This window comes from Passer montanus, unplaced genomic scaffold (assembly GCF_014805655.1).
Source record: "Passer montanus isolate IOZ18808 unplaced genomic scaffold, ASM1480565v1 scaffold7, whole genome shotgun sequence".
In the NCBI taxonomy this organism is placed as follows: Eukaryota; Metazoa; Chordata; class Aves; order Passeriformes; family Passeridae; genus Passer; species Passer montanus.
In genome coordinates this window covers 4,696,145-4,718,542 of record NW_024372147.1, presented here as the reverse complement: position 1 = coordinate 4,718,542, position 22,398 = coordinate 4,696,145, and the positions used below count along the sequence as shown (strand labels likewise).

Sequence of the window (22,398 nt, the reverse complement as noted above, 5' to 3'; positions counted from 1 at the left end):
ATACACAACTGGAGTTCTAAGCTGGCCAGTAGGAATAAGAGTGGATATGGGAAAGAACATTCAGTAATAGGAAACACTAAAGTAAGACAGAAGTAACAGTGTAGCAGAGAGATGAAGCCATAAATCAGTCATGCACATCCTTCAGCCACAGAAGGTCTTTACTGGCAGCTTGCCATTAACCAGAGGGCTGCACTGTTTTGAATATAATTTATATTGGATTTTAATCAGAAAAGCACAGGCAGGGTTTGTTTTTCATACTTACGTAGTGCTTAAAGTGCAAGAACTGCATAGCAAAAAGCCATAAAAGACACTGTACCTGGTGGGTTATAGTAAACGAAGTGATGATGGAAAGACTGGCTCTGCATTTCTGCAGAAATCAGGGAGGTTCATCTGACATCTGGCTGTCTTTGAGAAGATCTTATGCATTGGGAAGTAGTGACTTTAGGTTCTCACAGTTTGCCTGAGGAGTTTTACATACAATGCAGAAAAACTTCTTTTTTTACATTTCTCATGTCTGTGTCATACAGATTTATGCAAACTAAGAATTGGCTAAAGTCTATGTTTGTATAGTTTCTGGAGTTTAGTACAGGTACTCTATTACAGCAATTGGATTGCTCTAATCTTTTAGTTGTGTTGTGATACAAGGAATGCTGATTATTCCTTCCTCATTTTTAAATTTTGGTCTAGCATATGTAATTGATCCATTTTGGTGATACCAGAGTACCTCCAAATCTTCAGTCCATGAATCCTCACAACAACCCTGTAAGGGAAAGAAATACCCTCTAGACTTCTGAAATTATCTGGCTTTTTGAGGCATGAAGAGGCTTAATTGACTTCATGTGATCAGACAAAAGAGCAGACTACTAAACCTACGTTTCCAAAATACAAACAGTTTTCCAGCCTCCCCACTTCTAGTTTTTAGCTGAAGCATCAGTTACTTTGTGATCTGTCTATACCTAATTCTTCCTTTTGAAACCTCGCAGTGGTTTTGAGTCCCATTCTTGGCAAGTACGTGCATGCTTCTAATTTGACCACCCACTTCTTTTGAGCTACTTTCAGTTTCATTTGACTAATCTTTGCATGATTTTGCAGAAGACAAGCTTTGGTTGAATTTTCATCCTTCCTTCAGGCTTGATTACATTGCTCATGTGTTTCTGTGGCTCCTTTCACACCAGGTTGTTGGACACAGGACTGAAAGGGACAGTGGGCATGTTTTCAGATGATACAAAACTGGGAGGAGCTGTTGACTCCCTCGAGGGGCGGGAGAGGCCCTGCAGAGAGACCTCAACAGACCAGAGGTCTGGACAAGCACTGACTACATGAAGTTCAGCAGGGGAAAGTGCTGGATTCTGCATTGGGATGGGGCAGCCTTGGATGTCTGGACAGACTGGGAATGAGATGCTGTAAGCAGTGCCATGGAAAGGGACCTGGGTTCATGGGAAGTTGAACACGGTCAGCAGTGCCCTGGCAGCCAGGAGGGCCAACCCTGTCCTGGGTGGCACCAGGCCCAGCATCACCAGCCAGGCAAGGGAGGGATTGTCCTGCTCTGCTCTGAGCTGGGGCAGCCTCACCCCGAGTGCTGGGGGCTGGTTTGGACAACACAGTATGAGAAAGACATTAAACTGTTAGAGAGCATTTAAAGGAGGCCAGTGAGGATGGTGAAGAGCCTTGAGGGGAAGGTGTATGAGGAGTGGCTGAGATCACTTGGTCTGTGCAGCTGGGGAAGAGGAGACTGAGGGGAGCCCTCATTGCAGTTATAACTTCCTCATGAGAGGAAAAGGAGGGGCAGGCACTGATGTCTTCTCTGTGGTGACAGTGGCAGCACCTGAGGGAACGGCATGAAGTTGTATCAGGGGAGGTTTATGTTGGCTGTTAGAAAGAGGTTCTTCTCACAGTGGGTGGTTGGGCACTGGAACAGTTCCCCAGGGAAATGGTCACAACACCAAGCCTGACAGAGTTCAAGAAGCAGTTAGACAGTGCTTTCAGGCACAGAGTGTGACCCCTTGGGGATGATGCTGTGCAGGGCCAGGAGTTGGATGACGATCCTTGTGGGTGCCTTCCAACTCACCATATTCTGTGATTCTGTGATATGTAGCCGAATCAGCAAAAGCCACAGCACTGTTGGGAAGGTCCTGACAAGGGGAGTTCGTGTTTGGTTGTGTTGCTCACCCTGGGCTAACCAGCTGCCACAGCATATATACGTTGTGCAACAAAGCACAGTGTGGAAGCCTCAGGGTTAATGCTAGCCCCTCTTAGGACCATGCCACCCACCAGTAGCAATGACTCTAGACATCCACGCACTGTGCCTGAACTCTTCCTCTTTGTGTTACTTCAAGCCCAGGGCCACACAGGCAAGGCTCTGCCACTTTCTGTGCATGGAGCAAGACTGTTAAGCTGCAGTTTGGGCAGCTTGTTTTTTTTGCTCCACTGACTGTTAGCAAGGTGCCCAGCAAGGGCTGCTGCACAGCTGGAAGACTCTTCCAGACTTCCTGCAAGGCTGCTGCGGGGGAGCAACCCTAGAGGTGGATGTGGGAATGTGATTTTTGTCAGTAGTGAATGTGCCCAGTGGGGCAAGCATAGGCAGGGAAGAAGGATTTCCATTTGTGGGCTGGAGCTTTGGATACAGTTGTGCCTTTTGTGAAAGAGTTTGTTATACTTTCTTACTGTAAGGGCTCCATCTGGTGCTCTAGGTGTCTTTAAATGAAAATTTGCATTTACTGTCAGGACTAGAGGCTATGCAGAGGGAGCATTCTGATGGTATTCTCTGTCACAACAAATAATGAAAGCTTGTCTTGCTGTTGAACCCTGTAATACAAAAGGGGCAAGGAAAGCCAGTGAAATAAAGGGGGACAGACTAGACAGGTTCAGAATCTGTTCCCATGTTAGTGGGAAACAGCAGTGAAGACCCGCTTTAAAATTTAAAGATTTCTATCTTAAGACAGGACTTAGTTCTTTATTGAGAATAAGCAAGGTAGCAGTGCAAGCAAACTCAAGCAGCCCAGATGCTGGTCAGTAAACAGTGGTTTGACTTCCAGCTCACCGTCTTAAGTTATGGCTAAACTCATGCTGGCAGTGCTCTGTGTACTCAACATAAAGCCCCACTCACTCTTCAAGTTTGAAGATGATGTGTGCAGAGATCATCGTTGTATTCAAGCCTTGCATTAGGAAAAACTTTGCTAGCTATTCTGACTAATGCCTTGAAAAGGAACGTTCTTGGCAAGCTGTTATGGAGAAGAAATGCACTGACAAACTGTTGTTATTTGAGATTTAATAACTTCCCAACAGAGAAGCCCATTTTATAAGTAATTCTGTGCATTTATCCCAGCTCCCTTCTAGCCTTCTCACCTGGATCAGTGTTTACAACTAAATTCATTCTTGGCTGTGCATAAGATCAAGCTGGCTCTTTAGGTGTCCTTTAAAGTGTGGGTGTTGGTTTTGCTGTACTCCAAAGCAAGTAAAAAAATGCTTGTCTTCACTGTTTCACCCAGTCAATGGGTGCCTAGAGAAAATTATATGTATTGAAGGAGCCTGTGGAGGCTTTCCCTTAACCCTGTAATTCCAGCTTTTATAGTGCTTCTTGGGTCTTTGATCTCCACACTCTTAATTGGTTCACAGGGAGATTATTTACAGTCAACAAGAAAAGTACCTTGAACTTGTCATTTTAATAAACTTGTTACTTGCCAGCTTCTCTAGAGGCATCCCACATGGAAATAAACATCTTTCATTTTGTTTTATAAATAAATTTTTTAAATGGTTTCCTGGAACCTTGATGGAATATCAGATCTTTGCAGATCTAAATCCACACTGTAGGTATTGTTTGGAAACTTGCCTGGTGTTCTTTAACGTGTACTTAATGCTGGATTAGCGAATATAAGACTTTTTTTTAGTCCCCTGTTTCCACCAGCTCATTTCTAAACTATTTAAAATAAAGCTCCTGAGCATGTAGGGTATTTAAAAACCCTTTCACATGAGGTTTTTAAAACAGATCAATTTCAGAATTAGAGTGCTAGTAATTCAGCAAAGGAAAATTCATTTCAGGATTGTGTAGCTGTAATAATAATGTATTATATCTGTCTTGAAAATTATTGTAACGGTAGAGTTGAACCTAGTGAATTACATAATTCAGGAGCATATGCCAGAATGCTGGTTTTGGGATATTACTGTAGTCTTCCCTTAAAAGCAAGTGAAATGATGAATCGTATTATGAAATACTTAAATGAGAGACAAGAGTCTTCAGAAATTACCTAAAATAACTAATTTGAATAGAATAGAAGGTCGTGTGCGTGCATGCCAAGTTAATCACATTTAACTACTTGGCAGAGTGCAGGGGGAGTACAAGAGGGAAATTTTTTCTTTTCCTTTTCTCTACCCTGAATTAAAAATGTATTGGCTAATCATTGCTCACAACAAAGCATTTCCAGCTAGCCTGAAGTCACTATTTGATTGTTCTTTTAACATTTAAAACATTAACAGTGTGACCTATCTAATATAAATAATGGAAGGCCCAGAGAACTAAAAGCTACTGCTGCTTCTCTTGGCAAAGCTCTGTGATGTTCGGGAGTTGTAATGCATCTAAAAATCTGGCAGAAAGGAGTATGTGTTTTATTTTTTCAGTCTTCAAATGTAGGTGTTATACTTATGACGTGCTGTTATATACTGATGTAACTGCTTTAAGGCTGACTGCAGAATCTGTGTTCCCACCACTCGTACATCCATTCCACTTAGCAGAGTCCTGGTTTGAAGAATGAAACTGGGGACCATTATTTTTGCTGCAGGCTGAGGTCCAGATTCAGAGTAGTGCACAGTAGGTAGGCATCTAAAGTTCAGCACATATGTACATTCCACTGATTTCTTTTTCTGCTTTGTGACTTCCATAAGATCAAAATATATGTCTCAAATCTGGCATTTGCTCAAGTGCTTTCCTGAATGGGATAATTTCCTGAACAAGGGTCTTGGGAACACAAGTAAGTGAGGGTAGATGAAGTGAGGCAGATATAATAAAGGGTTAGGTTGTTATTTGGGCAGAGAGGAGAATAGTAGTGCTCAAAGATTTTTTTATGGAAGATATTTTTAATAGATGGTTAAGATAATGTTTTGTTTCAGAGTCAGCATGTCCTCGAATCTGCAAACGTTTAATAGCAGCCAGTTAAGTTTTATTCACCCACCCAGTTAAGAGTTTGGTTGGATAATGAAATTCTGTTTTCAGTGGACACTTATCAGTGTCTGTGGCTTCCTAAACTATGTAGTGTACTAAAAAAAGTAGAAAACAAATCAAGTCTTCAGAAGCCACACAAAATCTAATGGAGAAGAGAGAACTAAATTGCCAGTCTCTTGCTTAATACTGGAGAAAAACATGTGAACATGTTTCTAACAGAAGCAGTCAGTATGTGAAGTGTTTCTATTGAATTTAGGGGGCTTTTTGTAATCGTGGTAGCATTTTGAAGACTGCTTTTTTTCCCATCACTTTTATACTGATCAAGTCAAGAACAAATAGGATTAAGAACAGGGATAAGGGAGATAACTAGTCAGAACATGTAGAAAGAGATCATCAGTTCTATTTGTGAATTATTCAGTTAAAACAATAATTTGCTTTGTCTTCTTATCATCTCCTAGGTCATCTCTGCAGCAAAACAACTATAACGTCCTTTAGAGACAAACAAGCAGAAGGGAAGAAAATGAAAGTGTTTTTTCCCTGGAGGGTTAGTACATATGGATAGATTGGAAGGGAGCAGAAATGTGAAAACTCAAAACTGATGCCTTTGCCACGAATATAACCTTTATTAGATATAGTAAAAACTGAAAATGTAGGATACTGGGGCACAGTACCGGATGGAGGGAAGCTAAATTGAGTGTCTTGTGGGACTGTCTTCAGAAGTGATCTCTGTGGTTTTAAAGCAACAGGAAAAAAAAAAGAAAAAAAAGGCTCATTAGCAGTAGGTTAGATCCTTCTGGTCAAATTGAGAATAGATAGGGAAAGTAAGTCCCAGGAGTAAGTTGTTAGGACCTGTCACATGAAACTGAATCTACTAAAATATCCCTGGAGAAGGCAACACTTAAAGCCTGATCATTTTGCTGCTTGAACATGGTAAATCTAGGGGGTGTAGGTGTGTGTATTTTTTACCTCCTAACTTTGCTTGCCAGTACTGAAGGGATTTTTATAACCCTTGTACCTTGAGACGCTGCAGGAAAGTGTTTGTATTCAGCTTGGCTCTGTGCCTTACAGTCCATTTTAATCATTTTGCAAAGTGGAAGGATAACAGTTCTACTACGGTGCTTGGTCTGAAAAGAGGACTCTGAGCAAAACACAGTTATTCTTCAGAGGGATTTCCTGATTCTTGCAGGAACAGACTGTAAAGCATACTGACACAAGTCTTTAATGGTTATCATAAAACATTCCCTCTGTAGTGTTTTTTAGAATTCTGAAAACTACCAAGTATCCTTGTGTATTCTGTTTGAATGCAGTTGCTGCAAAAACATAATTAGTGTTGATATTCTGGAGATATGTTGGATGTTGGGAATTTTTATGCATGTCTGTCATTGGCTTTTGAAGAACAGCACTGGAGTGCTGCTGCTTTTCCTTGCCTCATGGCATGTCAGTGACTCAAAACCTGTAATACAGGCTGGTGGCTATTCTTCTCTCTCTCTTCCATGATGGTGAGCCCACAATTAAATTGCTGTATTGAATGCTTCAGATAGTTGAGCATTTTGTCCTACTCTGTGATTACATAACTCATGCTTTCCCTTGCTCTTTCTCCCTAGTTAACTGCCCATAGTCTCTGTTCTCTGTTTGTGTTTCTGTTTTGTTAGAACTGCTCAAATCATTCCAGCTCTCTGCTAAAGGAGATAGCATGAAAGATCAGTACCTGGAACCCCAAATAAATATTGCAGTTTCACATTTCCTTGGCACTGCTTAGTTCCTCAGGTTTCTGAAGATATTTACCCTGAATTCTTCTGAATTTCTGTAACTCGATGACCTTTGGCCCTTCCCTTTAAGAAGCTCTGATTTTGGCTAAAGTAACATTTAGAGGCTTGACCAACATGCAAGTGTGTCTCGGATTTTCACATTTACTTTCTAGAATGCCAGCAGGACACTTTTCTCTGGTAGTATCTTCAGCCTTGTGATGGTGGAACACTTATTCCTGGAATCATTAGGGTTGATACTCCTTTGCATCCTGCATATGCCCTGGGGCTCACCTACTCTATTGCCTACAGCAGTTGCAATTTGTGCCTTAACACCTTCTTACTAATCTTTTCACTCCATCCAAATTACCTACTCTGCTATGTTCTGAAGCATGTATTCTTATTTTAGGGTTTGGTCAAAGGAGGAGATAGAATCACAGGATGGTGAATGGAGAGAATGGATCAAGTGAATTGCTATATAGATGGAGTGGGAGGGGATGTTTGACAGTGCCCAGGTTGTCTTACTGTCAATTAGATTCAATGTTAATGAGTAGCAAAATGTGGGTGAGAACAGACTTCCTAGTAAATGTAATATTGTGAGCTTCGAGGCTTCTTCTATCAGAAGTGTTTAACTCTTTTTCCTGCCATCTGTTTCTTTTTCTTTTGTTCCATGCTGAAACCATGTCCTGTGTTCAAGCTGTTCTTCTTTACTGAAGGGTGCATGTTACTCTTGGCACATTTGTTTTCACTATCTCCATGTGCCTGTGCTAGGATGTACTTTAACCTAAACCTAGCCTTCCTTTTTTCACTTTCATCTGCGTTCTTCTACTGCTCCACTGCTTGTCCTAAAGCTGCATTAGTTCTCCCCATCCTTTGACCCTCACAGTGTCAAGTAGTGCTTAGGCCTTATGTGTGTTATGTCCTTCAGCCACTGATTAGTGGAGAAGCTGTATTTTAAAGGATTTATTGGAAAAATCCATCTGCAAAAGACAAGCCAGCAGACCTGACCATTGCTTTAAACATCTACTTTTCTTGTCACCAATATGAACCTGTACACCAGGAGGGGCCAGGGAATCATCATCCCACACTGATAGGATTATACATCAAAATTGTAGGTATCTTTCAACTGTTGTTGTGTGTCCCTGTCAGCTTTTCCAGCAAATTGGTAAGTATATCTTGAAATACAACTGGAATTAATGTGTGCAACTGTAGTAGTTTATTGCTTTGTTTTATCACCCTTTTCATAGCATCTAGACTTTGATGTTTTTAATTAGCTCAGATTATTTATACTCCAGTAGTACCACCAATGGCAAGCAGATCATGTAAACAGTTACATGGGCATTTTTTATAAAGTCACACACGTATATAATAAACACACATATCTGTACTTCTCTTGACGTAACTCTTACAAGAACATTTAGATTTTGAAGACTGCTGACCCTACATATTCTCTTTATTCTGGACTTTTTTATGGTCTTCCCATCACTCTTGCAGGCAGCACTGCACATCTAGACTTTGATGTTTTTTTATGGCACTCTTATCCTCTAATTAACTTCATTAATTTTGCAATTAGTGAAGTTAATTAGTGGTTAAAAATGCTATATAAAACTTCAAAGTTTGCATTTTAATCATAGTTTGTATTAAAAATAATTATCACACGCTTGATTACAAAACTTGATGCAGTTAGCTCAGACCAGGTTATGTGATGTTAAAACCAGCTTTGTTCTGTATCTTTCCTAGCTAGTTAGTTGCATTTTTCCTTGACGGTTTCTGAGGCTTTTTCTGGTATCTGAAAATGCAGTCATAGGGAAAAGGCAGTGAATAAGACCAAAAGAAAAAAATTGCTCATGGTATGGCTGAGTAAAAGTTAGGTTTTAGTTTGGGCAAACAGAGAAACAAGTTGGAAAAGGGGACATGAAAATATTAAAGTCCACCATGACCGTACATGTGGGATCAACACTTGCTACCAGCCTCCTCTGATGAACCATTTTGGTAGTGCTGTGGTCCAGGTTGTACTGCCTGGCTGTGTCAGCCTCATCATGACATGCTAAGTAAACTTTAAGGTAAGGGCATGGTAAAGAAAATCTGCTTGCCTAAGAGCTGCAAAGAGTGTGTGTTGAAAAATTAAAGCAAAGAGGACAAAATCATGTCCATCCATGCAGATACTGGGATGTAGTAATTACAATAATAGTAATTTAATAATAGTAATAATAATAACAATGCCAGCAACAAAAAGGCTGTGTAAGTGTGGGTGACTTCAGAAGGCAGAGTTGCTATGCAAGTGCTCCATTATGGTATCTGTAGATCAACCTGCAGCATTTCACGCCATCTTCCTGAGTTTAATCAAAGTAGTGCTTCTGTGCATATAGATGTATATAAATGAATTTGTTTTTTAAACAGGTAGGTGTTACCTTAGAGCCCTTAGGCTTGTTTTGTGAGAGCCCTTGGCTGCAGTGTCCTTACTGAGCACATGGTCTCTGGGCTGTATTTGCACTGCCTCTTTTTCTTGTGCCCTGACATTTCACCTGTCTGATGGGACATCTCCCACTTTATGGCAGAGCAGTCTTCATCTCACCCTTAGGGTGTCAGAAGTTTTAACCCTAATTTCTTACTTTCTTTTCTGATGGGACATCTCCCACTTTATGGCAGAGCAATCTTCATCTCACCCTTAGGGTGTCAGAAGTCTTAACCCTAATTTCTTACCCTTTTTTTTTTTTTTTTTTTCTTTTTTTTTTTTTTTTTTTTTTTTTTTTTTTTATCTCTGATGTAAGCTTACAGTATTAGATAGCTTAGTGCTCCAAGCCCAAACCTAGGGCAGTGCCTGAGTCCAAGTTCCAGTGCTGGTACTTCCATCTATAACATTGGCATCAGCCAACACAAAGCAGCATTACTGCCTGGTCGTTTCACCACGATGCATATTGTATCCATTTTTATAGTTTCTTTTATACTTTCAACAGTCTTTATAACAGCAATAATGTAATTCAGATAATTATACTGTAATTGACCTTAGCGTTGAGCATCCTTGGCTTTTACTGCAGTTTGCTTAATACTTCAGTATGGTCAATTATCTTGTAATTCCCACTTTGTTGAGAATTATTGTTTTAATTATTCCACTCCAAATACATCATTTTGGCATAGTAGTAAGGGTGCACTGGGGAATGGTCATACTCATGAATGCTTTAAAGAGTTACCAGCTTTAACATGTAGGAAGGCTTTTCATCTTGTCATCTCTAGTCATTACTTTTAACACTGATTTCATTTAATTATCACTTAGTGTGCTCAGGCCAAGTCTTATCTGGGGAAGTCAGCATATGGGGAGTTGGGGCTTGCAGCTGGATGGCTGTACAATTTGATTTATGATTTCCACACTGATTTCTGCCACATTACAGTGTGAGCTACTAAATGATGTAGCTAAATTCCAGTAAAAGGTGGGGGTAAAACAGTGATTCCCCCCCCACCCCCAGCAATTTGGACTATTAATTATCCCAAACAGACGGTGAGTACTGGTAAGAATTTTATGGCTGCATAAGAGGCTTGCGTGGGTCTCTGGATACTGGTTTAATTTGCTCCTGTGTGGCAGTGATACTTCACCAGGAGCAACGTCCTGATGGTGTTGGAGATAAAACAGCACAGTCCTTCTAGTGGGAGACCATTTCAGTTAGCACTGTGCTCAGCGCTGCCCAAAACAGACACTGAATCATAGCATGCTATGCTCTATAGCCTAGTGCAAAAAATACTGTGGGTCCAGTACTAGCAAGACACTGTTCTGTTTCTTAAGTAAATTATGTGAACATGGTGATGTGCTCAGCCTTTCTATAAATGTGTATGTTCATTGGTTTTTTGTCAGCATTTTGTGATGTATTTTCTATGAATAAAAATGTTCTACCAAAGCAGAAAATGAAAAACTGATATGTTTTCCTCAAACACAAACTAAGCGTAACCTACTTTCACCAAAGAGTATTTTTTCCTATGTCTGATGTAATTATTACATGTGAGCAAACTCAGGATTGTTTAATAAGAAAATGCTACTCTTCTAGTAGATTAATGCTTTTTATTGAAGTAAACCACAGCATAAAAAGACACCATTTCTCTATAAATTTTAGTAGTTACTAAAACAAGGACTCTGGCCCATTAAGTTACAGCCTTCCAAGTCATAGTGCTGAATCACTTAATTTCTCTAAGTAACTGTCCTATTCCAGCTTTTTAAAGGCAGCTGCTCAGGACAGCACTGATGTTTTAATCATGGAACAGGCAGAGTCTATCAGCTGAACAATGTGTTTTGGTAGGGTTTTCTTTTACCATCTGCAAATGTAAGGATCTCTCTTGGAGTTTGTGGGCTGGCACACTCAGAAACCAAGGTGTGGGTGAGCAAAGGATTATCTGCAGGAATCTGATGTCAGTGGAAACCATGAGGACATTGTTACATCCCACTATTTCTCAATGAGTGTATGTCCTTATCACTGCTTATAGACTGAAAAGCTGTTACAAACAATAGAGAGAACTCAGTATGATTAATACTCTTGTCTCTCAGACAGTGAACATAGTAAGCATTAGGTCCATAGCAAGATCTATATGGTCTCTCATTGTCTATGTATGTGACATATCTTTGTTACTTAGCATAAGAGATAACTTTAGATCTGTCAGCAAAAGTACCAGAGATCCATCCCATGAAGTCGCTGATCTTAATGTGGCAGGTGCATTTCATGTTGAAGGGAAAAGAAGGCAGTTCTGCAGGGGTACTGGTGCAAGGAAAGGGGTGTGACAGTTAAAAGTGGGAGTGTTTAGATTGGTTCTGTAGTAAGTGAGGCAAAATAATGTCACTCCTAGTACACTGGCCTAATTTCAGATTGGTAACGGAGGTTTTGCCTGCTGTCAGTATGTGAGTTGTCTCTGTTTTTTCTGCTAATGTCAGGTAAGAATACTGCAGGAGGATCCCTTTGTATTGGTATAAGGTCAGATCCATCAAGCAATAAAACCATTAAGCAGTGTGCATTGCCCCAGTGCCCAGTGTGGTGCTCATCCTTTAATGTGCTAGTGATAATTAGCTACTTTATCTTTCTGGTAGGGACCTTCAATTTATTACTTTATTAAGTAGTGAAATCAAAGATTAAAATGGTATCTATAGCACATAGCTAACCAGATTGTGAAAAATTGAACTGTATGGTTTCAGATTTATGAAAATAAATATTTCTATTTAAATAAGTGCACTAGTTTAATTCTTTAGACACCACTTTAATTTGTGGTTTATTGGTGATTATTTTTCTTCGTTTTAAAGCAAATTGCTTTCTGTAGGGTGAAGTTGAGAAATAATGAATTGAATTCACATTACAAGCTACTGTCTTCCAAATTCTAAATGAATATAAATGTAATAGGAGCTTAGTATAAAAATCTTTTGCAGAAGGCTATGCTATATCATTGCAGAAACAAATACATTTTTCAAGTCATCAGTTCATTTAATGTTGAGTTTCTACTTGGCCTTTACTTTAAGGGCTTCTGTACCCTGGCACTGCTGTCTCCAAATGTCTTAACATGTGTTGTTGCTTCAGAGCAAAAAATAACTTTGTTAGTTTGTATTATTTGCTATAATCATTGATTAATGATCTGCTTTAAAACTAAATTAGTGTTTTAAGATCTATTTGCACAGTATGGGAAAGGCACAGGCTGTGCCTTCAAAACTAGCTTTGTTCTGAAATTTTTATTTCCACTCAATGTTCTTAGAGCGTAATTAACAATTACCAATCCAAAATAAGGAAGATTTTTGCAATTTCTACCACTCATTAACCTGAGCTGCTATTCTCAAGAACTGTAAATTTCAGCAAAACGGAGAGGAGAATCTGTGTCCCAGGAGGTGGTAACATTCCCTTATGTGACTTGGACAATAACCACAGCTTAATTTCTGCAGTTAATTTTTCCTAATCCTTACCAGAAGCTTGTGATATAATAGGGAAAATAAGAAATTCTGTAATAATGATGGAACAGAAGTTACTTAATGTAACTAATTTCTTGGTTTGTATTTGTGTTAATAGTTGCACTGAAAACCCCAAAACCAAATTGCTGTGTAGTAGAATTTTGTGTGGAAAAACAGCTGTCCATCATGCATGGAGGAAAAAACTCCAAACACATGTTTCTGGAGGAATGGGAGGATCTAAAATCCATCAGTCAGGACTTCTTTGGTTGTTCCTCACCACCCCAGTAAAAATGGAGGACAGAGACAGAAACAGTGAGCAGGATTTCAACTGACAATTATTTTCATCTCCATTGCTGTCATTTCCAATCCTGCAAAAAGCCTGAACATATCCTTACTTATGTACGTTCAACCACTGACTTCAGAGTGAGATAAAGTTTAGTGCATGCTTAAATGCTTTCTTGAACTAGGGCCAGAACTGCTGCTGCTACTAAAATCAGTCCCAGAGGGAACGTTGCATCTTTCATTGCTTCCTTTTTTTGCGTACAAAGATACAGACTCTACAAAGCCTTGGAAATATGGTAGAATTTGATAAATGTTGCCTGCCTTGTTTAACGGAGTAGAGTGGAGTTGTTGGATGATAGTGCTTAAAGTACACATTATCTGCCTTTTTCTCTCCTGTCCACATGTGTGCTCTTTAGCAATCATTGCTAGGTGAGCACTGTAGAATAGCAAGAGAATCATTGAGCCAGTCTGTGTTTTGTTTCTGTCTGCTGCAGGCACAGCCTGTAATTGTAAAAGGCAGCAAAATAAAATGAGTTAAGGTGTTTTCTCCTGTTCTTGCCTGCTCCAAAACTGTTCAGAAGCTTGCTTCTTTCTTTGGTAGAAATCTTGATCCAAATGTTTGCTTGCCTTTTGAGTCTCTTTGCCTCTTTCAAGTGTGACTTGCCTTGAGCCTTTTTGTTCTTTTTGATTTACACAGGCAAACACACACACACATGTGCAAACACACACCCCTCTACTGGGGCTATTGACTTAACCCTGCGTATTTGTAGAGGAAACAAACCAAAACAAGACCAGTGCACAGTATTCATAAAATTCATCCCATTGGCAGTGCAGATAGCCACTATGGTCTGTCAGTTGATCACCGTTTCTGTCTCTTGCAATACATAGTGCAGTTTTTAATATGAGACACTTGCTGGGTAGCTGTTGGGTTAAAACCCAACATGCTGTCTATGAGGACAGCTCCAGATCATACTATCAGTGTAAGATGTATTGAGGGGTGGTGACAAATGAACCACTGTTGTGAATGAGGGCCTGATGATGCTTTCTTCTCTTTTTGGACTACAGAGTTCTTCTGTATCTCCCTCAGCCAGTTTCAGAACAGCAGAAAAGCACAGAAATTCAACAGATTATTCTTCAGATAGTAAAAAACAGAAAACAGAAGAGAAGGAAATAGCAGCTCGTTATGTGAGTAGATTGTCTACATTGTGTATTGTTGAATTTCAGTGTTCCTCTGTAGTTTCTCCTCATTTCTGCTGTGTAACTAATTTTAAAGTGAGGGTCAAATTTTTGCTGCCTATCTCTAGTGTCTCTGCTAGATTAAACATTTTGTTGCATATGATTGACACTGTTTTTAACAGTATAAATACAAAGCGCTTGGAAGTTGCGTGATAACAAGGCTGAGCTTTACTTAGGCTGGGACTTGTTAATGAAGTCTGTCTTGACTCCACTTTCATAGTGCAGTGCCACTTTGGGTGAAGATTTTCACCCCCTGTCCTTCTTCACCAATTTGAGAACTGGCAAGACTGCTGTAGTTGTGGCAGCCTGCTCAGCAGAAGCCCTGTAGATGACTGAAAGATTTTAATTGTATTACCACATAAAGTTTGGTAAAAGTGAATGGTACACTGCTGATCTGTGAGCAGATTTCCTTTGTTTTCATAGTTTTGAAGAGACACTGGGATATGAAATAATTTTTTTAACACATTGTGATTTGTCATTGCAGGACAGCGATGGTGAAAAGAGTGATGACAACTTGGTAGTTGACGTTTCCAATGAGGTATACACTGGTGTTTTTTCAACCTTACAGAAATGCTGGTGAGGGTATCTTCAGTGGTTTCTGTGCATATTGATTTTATGAATGGATTATGGCATTTGAACTTGAAATGCCTGATAGAATCCAGTTGTATCCTCTAGAATGAATACAAATCAAATCTGAAGCATTTACTTCTACAGAGTTGTAAGTACTTCTACAAAGCTTGTAAGAGTGTCTGTCTTTTCTTTCACTTTGGCCATGAGTTCATGTGTGAACCTTATCAGGTCTGCCAAATGCATCAAATCTTTTTAATCTGTCACTTGAAGAAAGAGATTTACTTGCCTATTTCAATATCCCTAGATTTTTGGTATTATTTTTCATGGTTTAATGGCATCAAATTTTAAGAGTTTTTTTTAAAAAAAACAAATTGTCCTCCATTATCTCTCTCAATTTTACAATTGTACCAGCTAAATCAATTAAGAATGGAGGAAGATGTCACTTCCTATGACAGATCTTCATTCCAAATGGAGGTGATGCCTTGAGAGGCTGCCTAGAATAGAGGTTAGACAGAGTAAAAGGGGTAACGCAAGTATTTATTAAAAGGCCTTCAAATGATATGTGTTAGGCAGTACAAGAGCCTGGCCAGGGCTGCACCCAAGGTGGACCTAAGATGGACAACTGGTCACGAGCTTTTCACACTTTTATACGTTTTGGACCATTTGCATATTGGTGTTAGTTGTCCAATTACAGCTTCAGGTTATGAAGTCCCATCTACCAGACTGCTCTCATCAGTTTGCTGTTGTTGACACTTTTTGGGCCAGAGGCTGTAACAATGTCCTTGGTTCTCAGGCTGAGAATGGATCATTTTGTCTGACTAAACTGTGAGGAGAACTTGCTAATACTTTATATGAAGTTCAGAGTCAAATACTAATACAGTACAGAATCTGGAAAATATGAAAGCTAAACTTAAGGCATCAGAGGACTGCTCAAGACAAGAACTAGTGGCTAGTATGATGGTTTTATGCTAACCCATATTTCTGATATTTAGGATCCTTCTTCTCCCCGTGGGAGCCCAGCACACTCTCCACGGGAAAATGGCTTGGACAAGACTCGACTGCTGAAAAAAGATGCACCAATTAGTCCGGCATCTATTGCATCCTCTAGCAGTACTCCTTCCTCCAAATCCAAAGAACTTAGCCTTGTAAGTGCTACAAAATGCTTCTGACCCCTAATCATAGGCTGAAATACATGCTTACCAGATTTTTGTCTGGACACAATTTGTGTTTCCACAGCTGTCAATAAAGCACTGGGAAGCATCAATTTAGAATTAGTTTAATTTATCATTTCAAGGGAGTCTAATAGAAAGTCCACAGTCTTTTTTGGGATAGGAAGAAGTTATTTTCACTGGTGATGTGAGTAGATGATAGATGTGGTGTTCTGAGAGACATTTTTCTCCGCCCCCATATGAAGAACTGTTATTCTGAGAATAAATAAAAGTACACAGGGGTTTCTTGAGCTGTTTTCCTGTGCTGTGGTTTATAGCAAATTCAGTTCCCTGCTTGGGTGTGATTTGGTTGTTAGCTTTGTTTGAATTACCAGGCTATATACAACAACAATAATTTTTATTTTCTATCTAAAAAGTAATCTGTCATTTACAAGAGCCTTCCTTGACTTGCATCACAAATCAAAATGCAAAAGAAAAGAGCTACCTGCAAGGGGTGTTCTTTCCTTTCCTGTTTGTGGCCACAGTTAATCACCTACCTCAGCTGCACAGTAATTCCCCTCTTGGTTCTTCACAGGGCAGGGTATGCAATTATTTGAAGAAATAAAATAAATAAAAAGAAAGCTTAAAGTGAATATAGTGCTCAGGAATGGTGATGGAATGACAGGTTCAGGCCTGGGAATCAGTGGTGTGTCTGATGAACGAGGCTGTCACAAGAGCAGCACTGCACAATTCATGACTTTATACCCATCACTGTCTTCATCCTGTGTTTCTAGCACCACACTTGGGTATGAGTAGTTGGTCAGTTTGGGGATTTTTTTTTCTACTCTTCTTGTCCATCCCTCACAGAAAATTGTAATGGGAGCTGGTCCATGAGCATAGTGAGACCACTGACTGATTTCACATATGCTGCCAATTGTCAGAGGGAAATGATTTTCAGTCATTTACCTCATTCTAAATCACACAGATTCTCCTGATGAAAAAAGCAGTGAAGGCTGTAGTTAATTTTAAAAGCCTATCTTTTTCAGTGTCTTTGCATCTTCTCTTCATTGCCAGGGAGAAACCCAAACCCAGAAGCTAAATATCACTAATATTACTAATCACCAGCTATAAAGATAAAATTGTTTACAAACTGCCTTCCTTTTTCCTTCTTGGTGATTAGAATGAGAAATCTACCACTCCTGTGTCTAAATCAAATACCCCAACTCCACGGACTGATGCTCCAACTCCAGGCAGCAACTCCACTCCCGGACTGAGGCCAGTGCCCGGCAAACCCCCAGGTGTGGACCCGATAGGTTAGTGTCCATATATTTTTGTGGTGTGAAACAGTGATCATCTGTCCCTTGTCAGACTCCCTTTAAATCTCTAATGACAAGTCAGTGCAGTACAGATGCTTATACTGGGTGCTGAGCTGATTCTTCAGCACTGTAATACTGTGCACATACACACGTATGTATATGTGGCTTTCCTTGGCTGATTGGCTGGTTGGTTTGGGTTATTTGTGGGATTTTTTGCAGTTTTCCAAACTCATGTTGCATTTGGCGGCTCTAGAGTGCCTCTGTGACTTCTCACTTCCCCTCTTCTTATAGCTTCAGGTTTAAGGACACCTATGGCAGTACCATGTCCTTATCCTACTCCATTTGGTATCGTGCCACATGCTGGTATGAACGGGGAGCTGACCAGCCCTGGAGCTGCCTATGCTGGTCTACACAATATTTCCCCTCAAATGAGTGCAGCAGCTGCAGCAGCAGCAGCGGCAGCAGCTTACGGGCGATCTCCAGTGGTGAGTGTTTGCCGTTGGAGCATTTAGTTTTGAGAGCTGTTTATATTAAATATAAGACCTGTGGGGTTAACTCTAGTTCACTCATTTTGTGGTTTGGGGAGTATACTATGGAGAACATGAATTAAACAGTCTTCCTTTGCCTAACTCTTACTTTAATACACCTTTTTGTTTTGCTTGGGGAAAACTACAGGTTGGTTTTGATCCACATCATCACATGCGAGTCCCAGGCATCCCTCCTAATCTCACAGGCATCCCAGGAGGAAAACCGTGAGTATCAAACATTCAGCTTTGAAAGTCAATCATCTGTTGGAAGTCATGTTCTCTTGCTGGTTGGAATTCCCCTTAGCTACTGAAAACTATTGTGTGAATAGAAATAAGTATAGCTATTCAGCAAGAGCAGGAGAATCACTGTGTAGTCTTAAAGTTGTGTTTGTGAATTTGTTTTGAAGACTAATAGCAGTTGACATGGACTGGCTGATACAAAGTAAAGGAGACAGAAATAAATGGAAAAAGGAGATCATGCTTTCTTCTCTTTTTGGACTGACTGGTTGGTTGTTTATGGAATGGGATCTCAGCCTTCCATCTCTACTGTACTCTGCTTCTCAGTTAAAAAAAAAAATACTTCTTTGTTCACAAAAGCCTTGCAATTACTTGCAAGCTTAGCAGCTGTATGCAGAAAAAGGAATACTGAAATGTTTTATTTCATTGAAAATACTGGAAGAATTATTTTATGATAATATTGAGATTCGTCCTTGATGGAACTGACCTGTATAGTGTGACCTGCTTTACCAGGCTTTCCTGTTGTGAGTCTTGCAAGAAAGATTACAGAGTCAAAAAACTCTCAGCTCACGTTCCGCTTGAAGTAGAGAGGAGAAAAACTAACTAAAGCAGCTATTCAAACTGGGATGGTATTGATCCAGATTTTCTTTAAGGTTCATCCAGTTCCCCTTCCTTGTCACCCTTCTGGGAGACTCTGACCAGTTCATACTGGAAATTTTCATGGTCAAGGGGTGTTGGTGCCAGTCCTTCTCAAGCTCTTTTATGTGTGAATGCTTTTGCATAGGAGTGGTTGGAGTTAGTCATACACCTAGATTTGTGTGAGTAAGTGCATGTGCTTACCTGCCAGTGAGCTTGCAGACACACAGGATTAACGACATACGGTGACAGGTGATCAGGTCTGGTGCCCGTAACTCCTTGTGTACACACGTCACACAACTCATGAGCCAGGTCCAGATCTCTCAGGCGTCACACACTGGTAACCACCTTAATGTACTTTTCTGCTAGTTGTGTCATCCTGTTAGGTGAATGCGTAAAGCAGGTATGGAAATTGATGTACAGCAGCTTGCAGACCAGCTGCTTGCATTAAAAATTCTGTGGGGCACAGATCTTCATCCAATATATACAGTGGGTTCTAAGAAATGTATTGATGTAATGTTCAAATGCTTGTTGGATTTAAGTTCATTACTGATGGAGTCAGTCACCTGGAAAGAAGTGTCTCTGGACCTACTAGGCTTTGCTCTCTGTGGTGAGAGAAATGGCAATTGCAGGGCTTCAGAGACCTCCCTGCTCACATCTTTCTTCTGTTAAAATGGAGAGGAATAAAACACGAAGCAAACTGAAATCAAATCACTTCAATTCTGGTTCATCTCCAAGATTTTTAAATGTTGTTGCTCTGTTGATGTCTATTTTAAACATCTAAATATAACTGTAATTTGTCTACCAGAGAGCTTGAAACTTTTAAAATCTGCAGTTCTTTCAGCATAATTGTATTGACTTTTTTCTGTCTTGAGTGTTATAGTTGTCACATCTTCCAGGATTGTTATTTTCTCATCTACTCCATTTTTACCTTAGAGGGAAATTTATGTAAATTCTCTGCACTGTTGAGTGTCCTGAAATGAAGTGGCCAGCATATGGTACTTTTGGGCTCTGGCTTCTAATAACTCTCTTTTCACTTCAGTATTGTATCAACTCTTGAGTGTTGTACAGTATATAAATACTGAAACACAGTATATAAATAGGAAAGAAAGCTTATGCATTTTGTCCCACGGAAAATTATTTATCTAGTGCATTATGAATCTTAAATGACAAATTCAGTAGTTTATTTGTGAATGCTGCCTTCTTTAGTCACTTTGAAGTATTAATTAAGGAAGTGAACCTGGAAAGTATTCTCATAAAACAGTTTCTTTGTGAGATCTTGTCATTCCACCATTGAGACAGTGGATTTTTCACAACCGTTATGATGATTTTTTAGGTCTAAGCCTTCCATTAAGTATACCTTGATATGTATAGGTAAACCCTCTTAAAAGTTTTGTGCTCTTGTAATAGATGTGATATATCAGGTAGCGTCTCAGAACAAGGCAATTTCACAACCTAACTGTTCTTCCTGGAAAATACTTTGAGATAAAGCTGTTGATAGGTTATTCACAGGTGGCATAAGTGGCAATCACAGAACAGATTCTTTCTTGGTGAGAGGTCTGATTTTGGCAAGAGAAATTGGGATCTGTAGCAGTTGTGTTGAGTCCACAAAAAAAAAACCCACAAAAAAATCGAAAAAACCAAAAAACAATAAAGCCCAAACCCAAAACAACCCACAAAACAAAACATTCCATTGCAATGCATTGTAGCTGGTCTGTCATGTCAGCTGTCAGCAACTATGCCTTGAGGACTTAACTCCTCAGTGCTGGTGGAAGTTTCACTGCACCCTTTGGTACAGTGCTGAGCAGTTTTGCTCAAGAGGCCTGGGGCCCACAGTACATTCAGGACAGATTGGCAGCAGTTCAGCTGAAGCTGCCACATAAGAGTCAGTAAAGCGAGCAGCCAAATGTCCCCTGGCACGCAGCTACCCACCATGCTCTGGCAGCAACCAGCCAACTATTTCTGTCTTCCAGAAGGCCCTGACCCACCCTTCCGTCCCTTCTCTGCAGGCTGTGATATTCCCGTCCAAAGTTAAGAGTGGTGTCATATAGCCTCACTCATGCCAGAAATCATCATAATGTGAGTTATAAAAGCTGTTTTGATTGGTGCTTGACTTTCCACATTAAAAGCTGAGCACCTATCTTTGTGCTTGGAGGGCCATGCTACAGCTATTTTTCCTTATGTGATTAAAATGCCTGATATTAACCCAGTTGAGTAAAGCATGGTGCTAATAACACCAAGGTCATGTGTTCAGTCCCCATATGGCCATTCACTTAAGACTCAATGATCCTTGAGGGTCCCTTCCAGCTCAGAATATTCTGTGAAATATCTGTGAAAAAAATTGAGCTGAGGGCAGAACCTGAATGCCTGCAGGGGAGCACATCTTTGATTCTGTTTTTCTAAACAGCCTTGAAGTAAAACTCTGTAAATCATCTCCTTAATTTTTTTTCCCCTCAGAGCATACTCATTTCATGTAAGTGCAGATGGTCAGATGCAGCCAGTTCCTTTCCCTCCTGATGCCCTCATCGGTCCAGGAATCCCTCGCCATGCCCGTCAGATCAACACCCTGAACCACGGGGAAGTTGTGTGTGCAGTCACCATCAGCAACCCCACGAGACACGTGTACACGGGTGGGAAGGGGTGCGTCAAGGTTTGGGACATCAGTCAGCCTGGCAACAAGAGCCCTGTCTCTCAGCTGGACTGCCTGGTAGGTGAACAGCAGCATACAACACTAAAAGATGGGGCATTGTGTTAAGATTGCAGTGATATCACTAAGATATGAAGGGCAAGTGTGTATTTGATTTCTGTCATGGTATCAGGTTGGTATTGCATTTGTAATTTTTTGTTTCTATTAGAACTGGGGTTCAAGTATGTTCCTCATCATACTTGTGGGTTTTTTACCCCCACAAAGAGTCAAAACATTTTTAATATCCTAAAATTGTGGTAGGAGGAAAGATCAAAGACAGCACAGCAAATATTGTTTATAAACTTCGACATTTGCTGGCAATCTTACAGCTTGTTGATACCCGATCATGCTAAAAATTGCTGTCTCGCAGCTGTATTCTCTGAGAATATTTGGGGATTGTGTCACGTATTTTGTATCTGTGTATGTGTATGAATGCATTGACCTGTCTTAATGTGGCAATTAAAAATATCCATGAGTGTTATTCACAAATTATTTGAATGTGCTAACAAGATGAACTATTGTTAGCAGCTTTTCTCTTGTCATTTACCAGTTCTTGCTAAGATGCTGCTGTTTGTTACAGAGGCAGTAAAATGAGAACTGTGCAGCACGTGTAGACTTACAATGAATTGCTACACAACTTGCTGCACAAGTGAAGAAAATTGCCCAAATATTTTCCTCTGACATCTCCTAGATGGTGGCAGCAAGTCTCACTGGAATGGAAAGGGGGAAAGTGTGCAGGGAATTTGGTACTCCCCCATGCTGAGAGGTTAATGTGCTGAAATAAACAGAGTATGAAAATACAACTTTCTACACCAGCTGTCAAATTCAGCTATCCTGAATTGTTTTGGGTTGGGTTCAGGTCTTTGCATTTTGATGCTAATTAAGATTAAATATCTCTCACTACTGAGTTTTGTAGATCAAGTTGAAGTACTTCCCTAATGTCATGTAATTT

General features: G+C 40.0%; 1 protein-coding gene across 7 annotated transcripts in view; it reads left to right on the top strand.

Moving 5' to 3' along the window:
- Positions 1 to 22,398, top strand: part of LOC120512022 (transducin-like enhancer protein 4) — a 97,466-nt gene that overhangs the window by 69,030 nt on the left and 6,038 nt on the right. For 6 of the 7 annotated variants that reach the window (XM_039729866.1, XM_039729865.1, XM_039729868.1 and 3 more), the window contains 7 exons: positions 14,156 to 14,275; positions 14,811 to 14,864; positions 15,889 to 16,041; positions 17,225 to 17,357; positions 17,652 to 17,845; positions 18,036 to 18,112; positions 21,218 to 21,467. In XM_039729866.1, coding sequence (XP_039585800.1) covers positions 14,156 to 14,275; positions 14,811 to 14,864; positions 15,889 to 16,041; positions 17,225 to 17,357; positions 17,652 to 17,845; positions 18,036 to 18,112; positions 21,218 to 21,467 — 981 coding nt within the window. The remainder of the gene's footprint in view (positions 1 to 14,155; positions 14,276 to 14,810; positions 14,865 to 15,888; positions 16,042 to 17,224; positions 17,358 to 17,651; positions 17,846 to 18,035; positions 18,113 to 21,217; positions 21,468 to 22,398) is intronic. The other variant, XM_039729864.1, reaches the window with a different exon arrangement.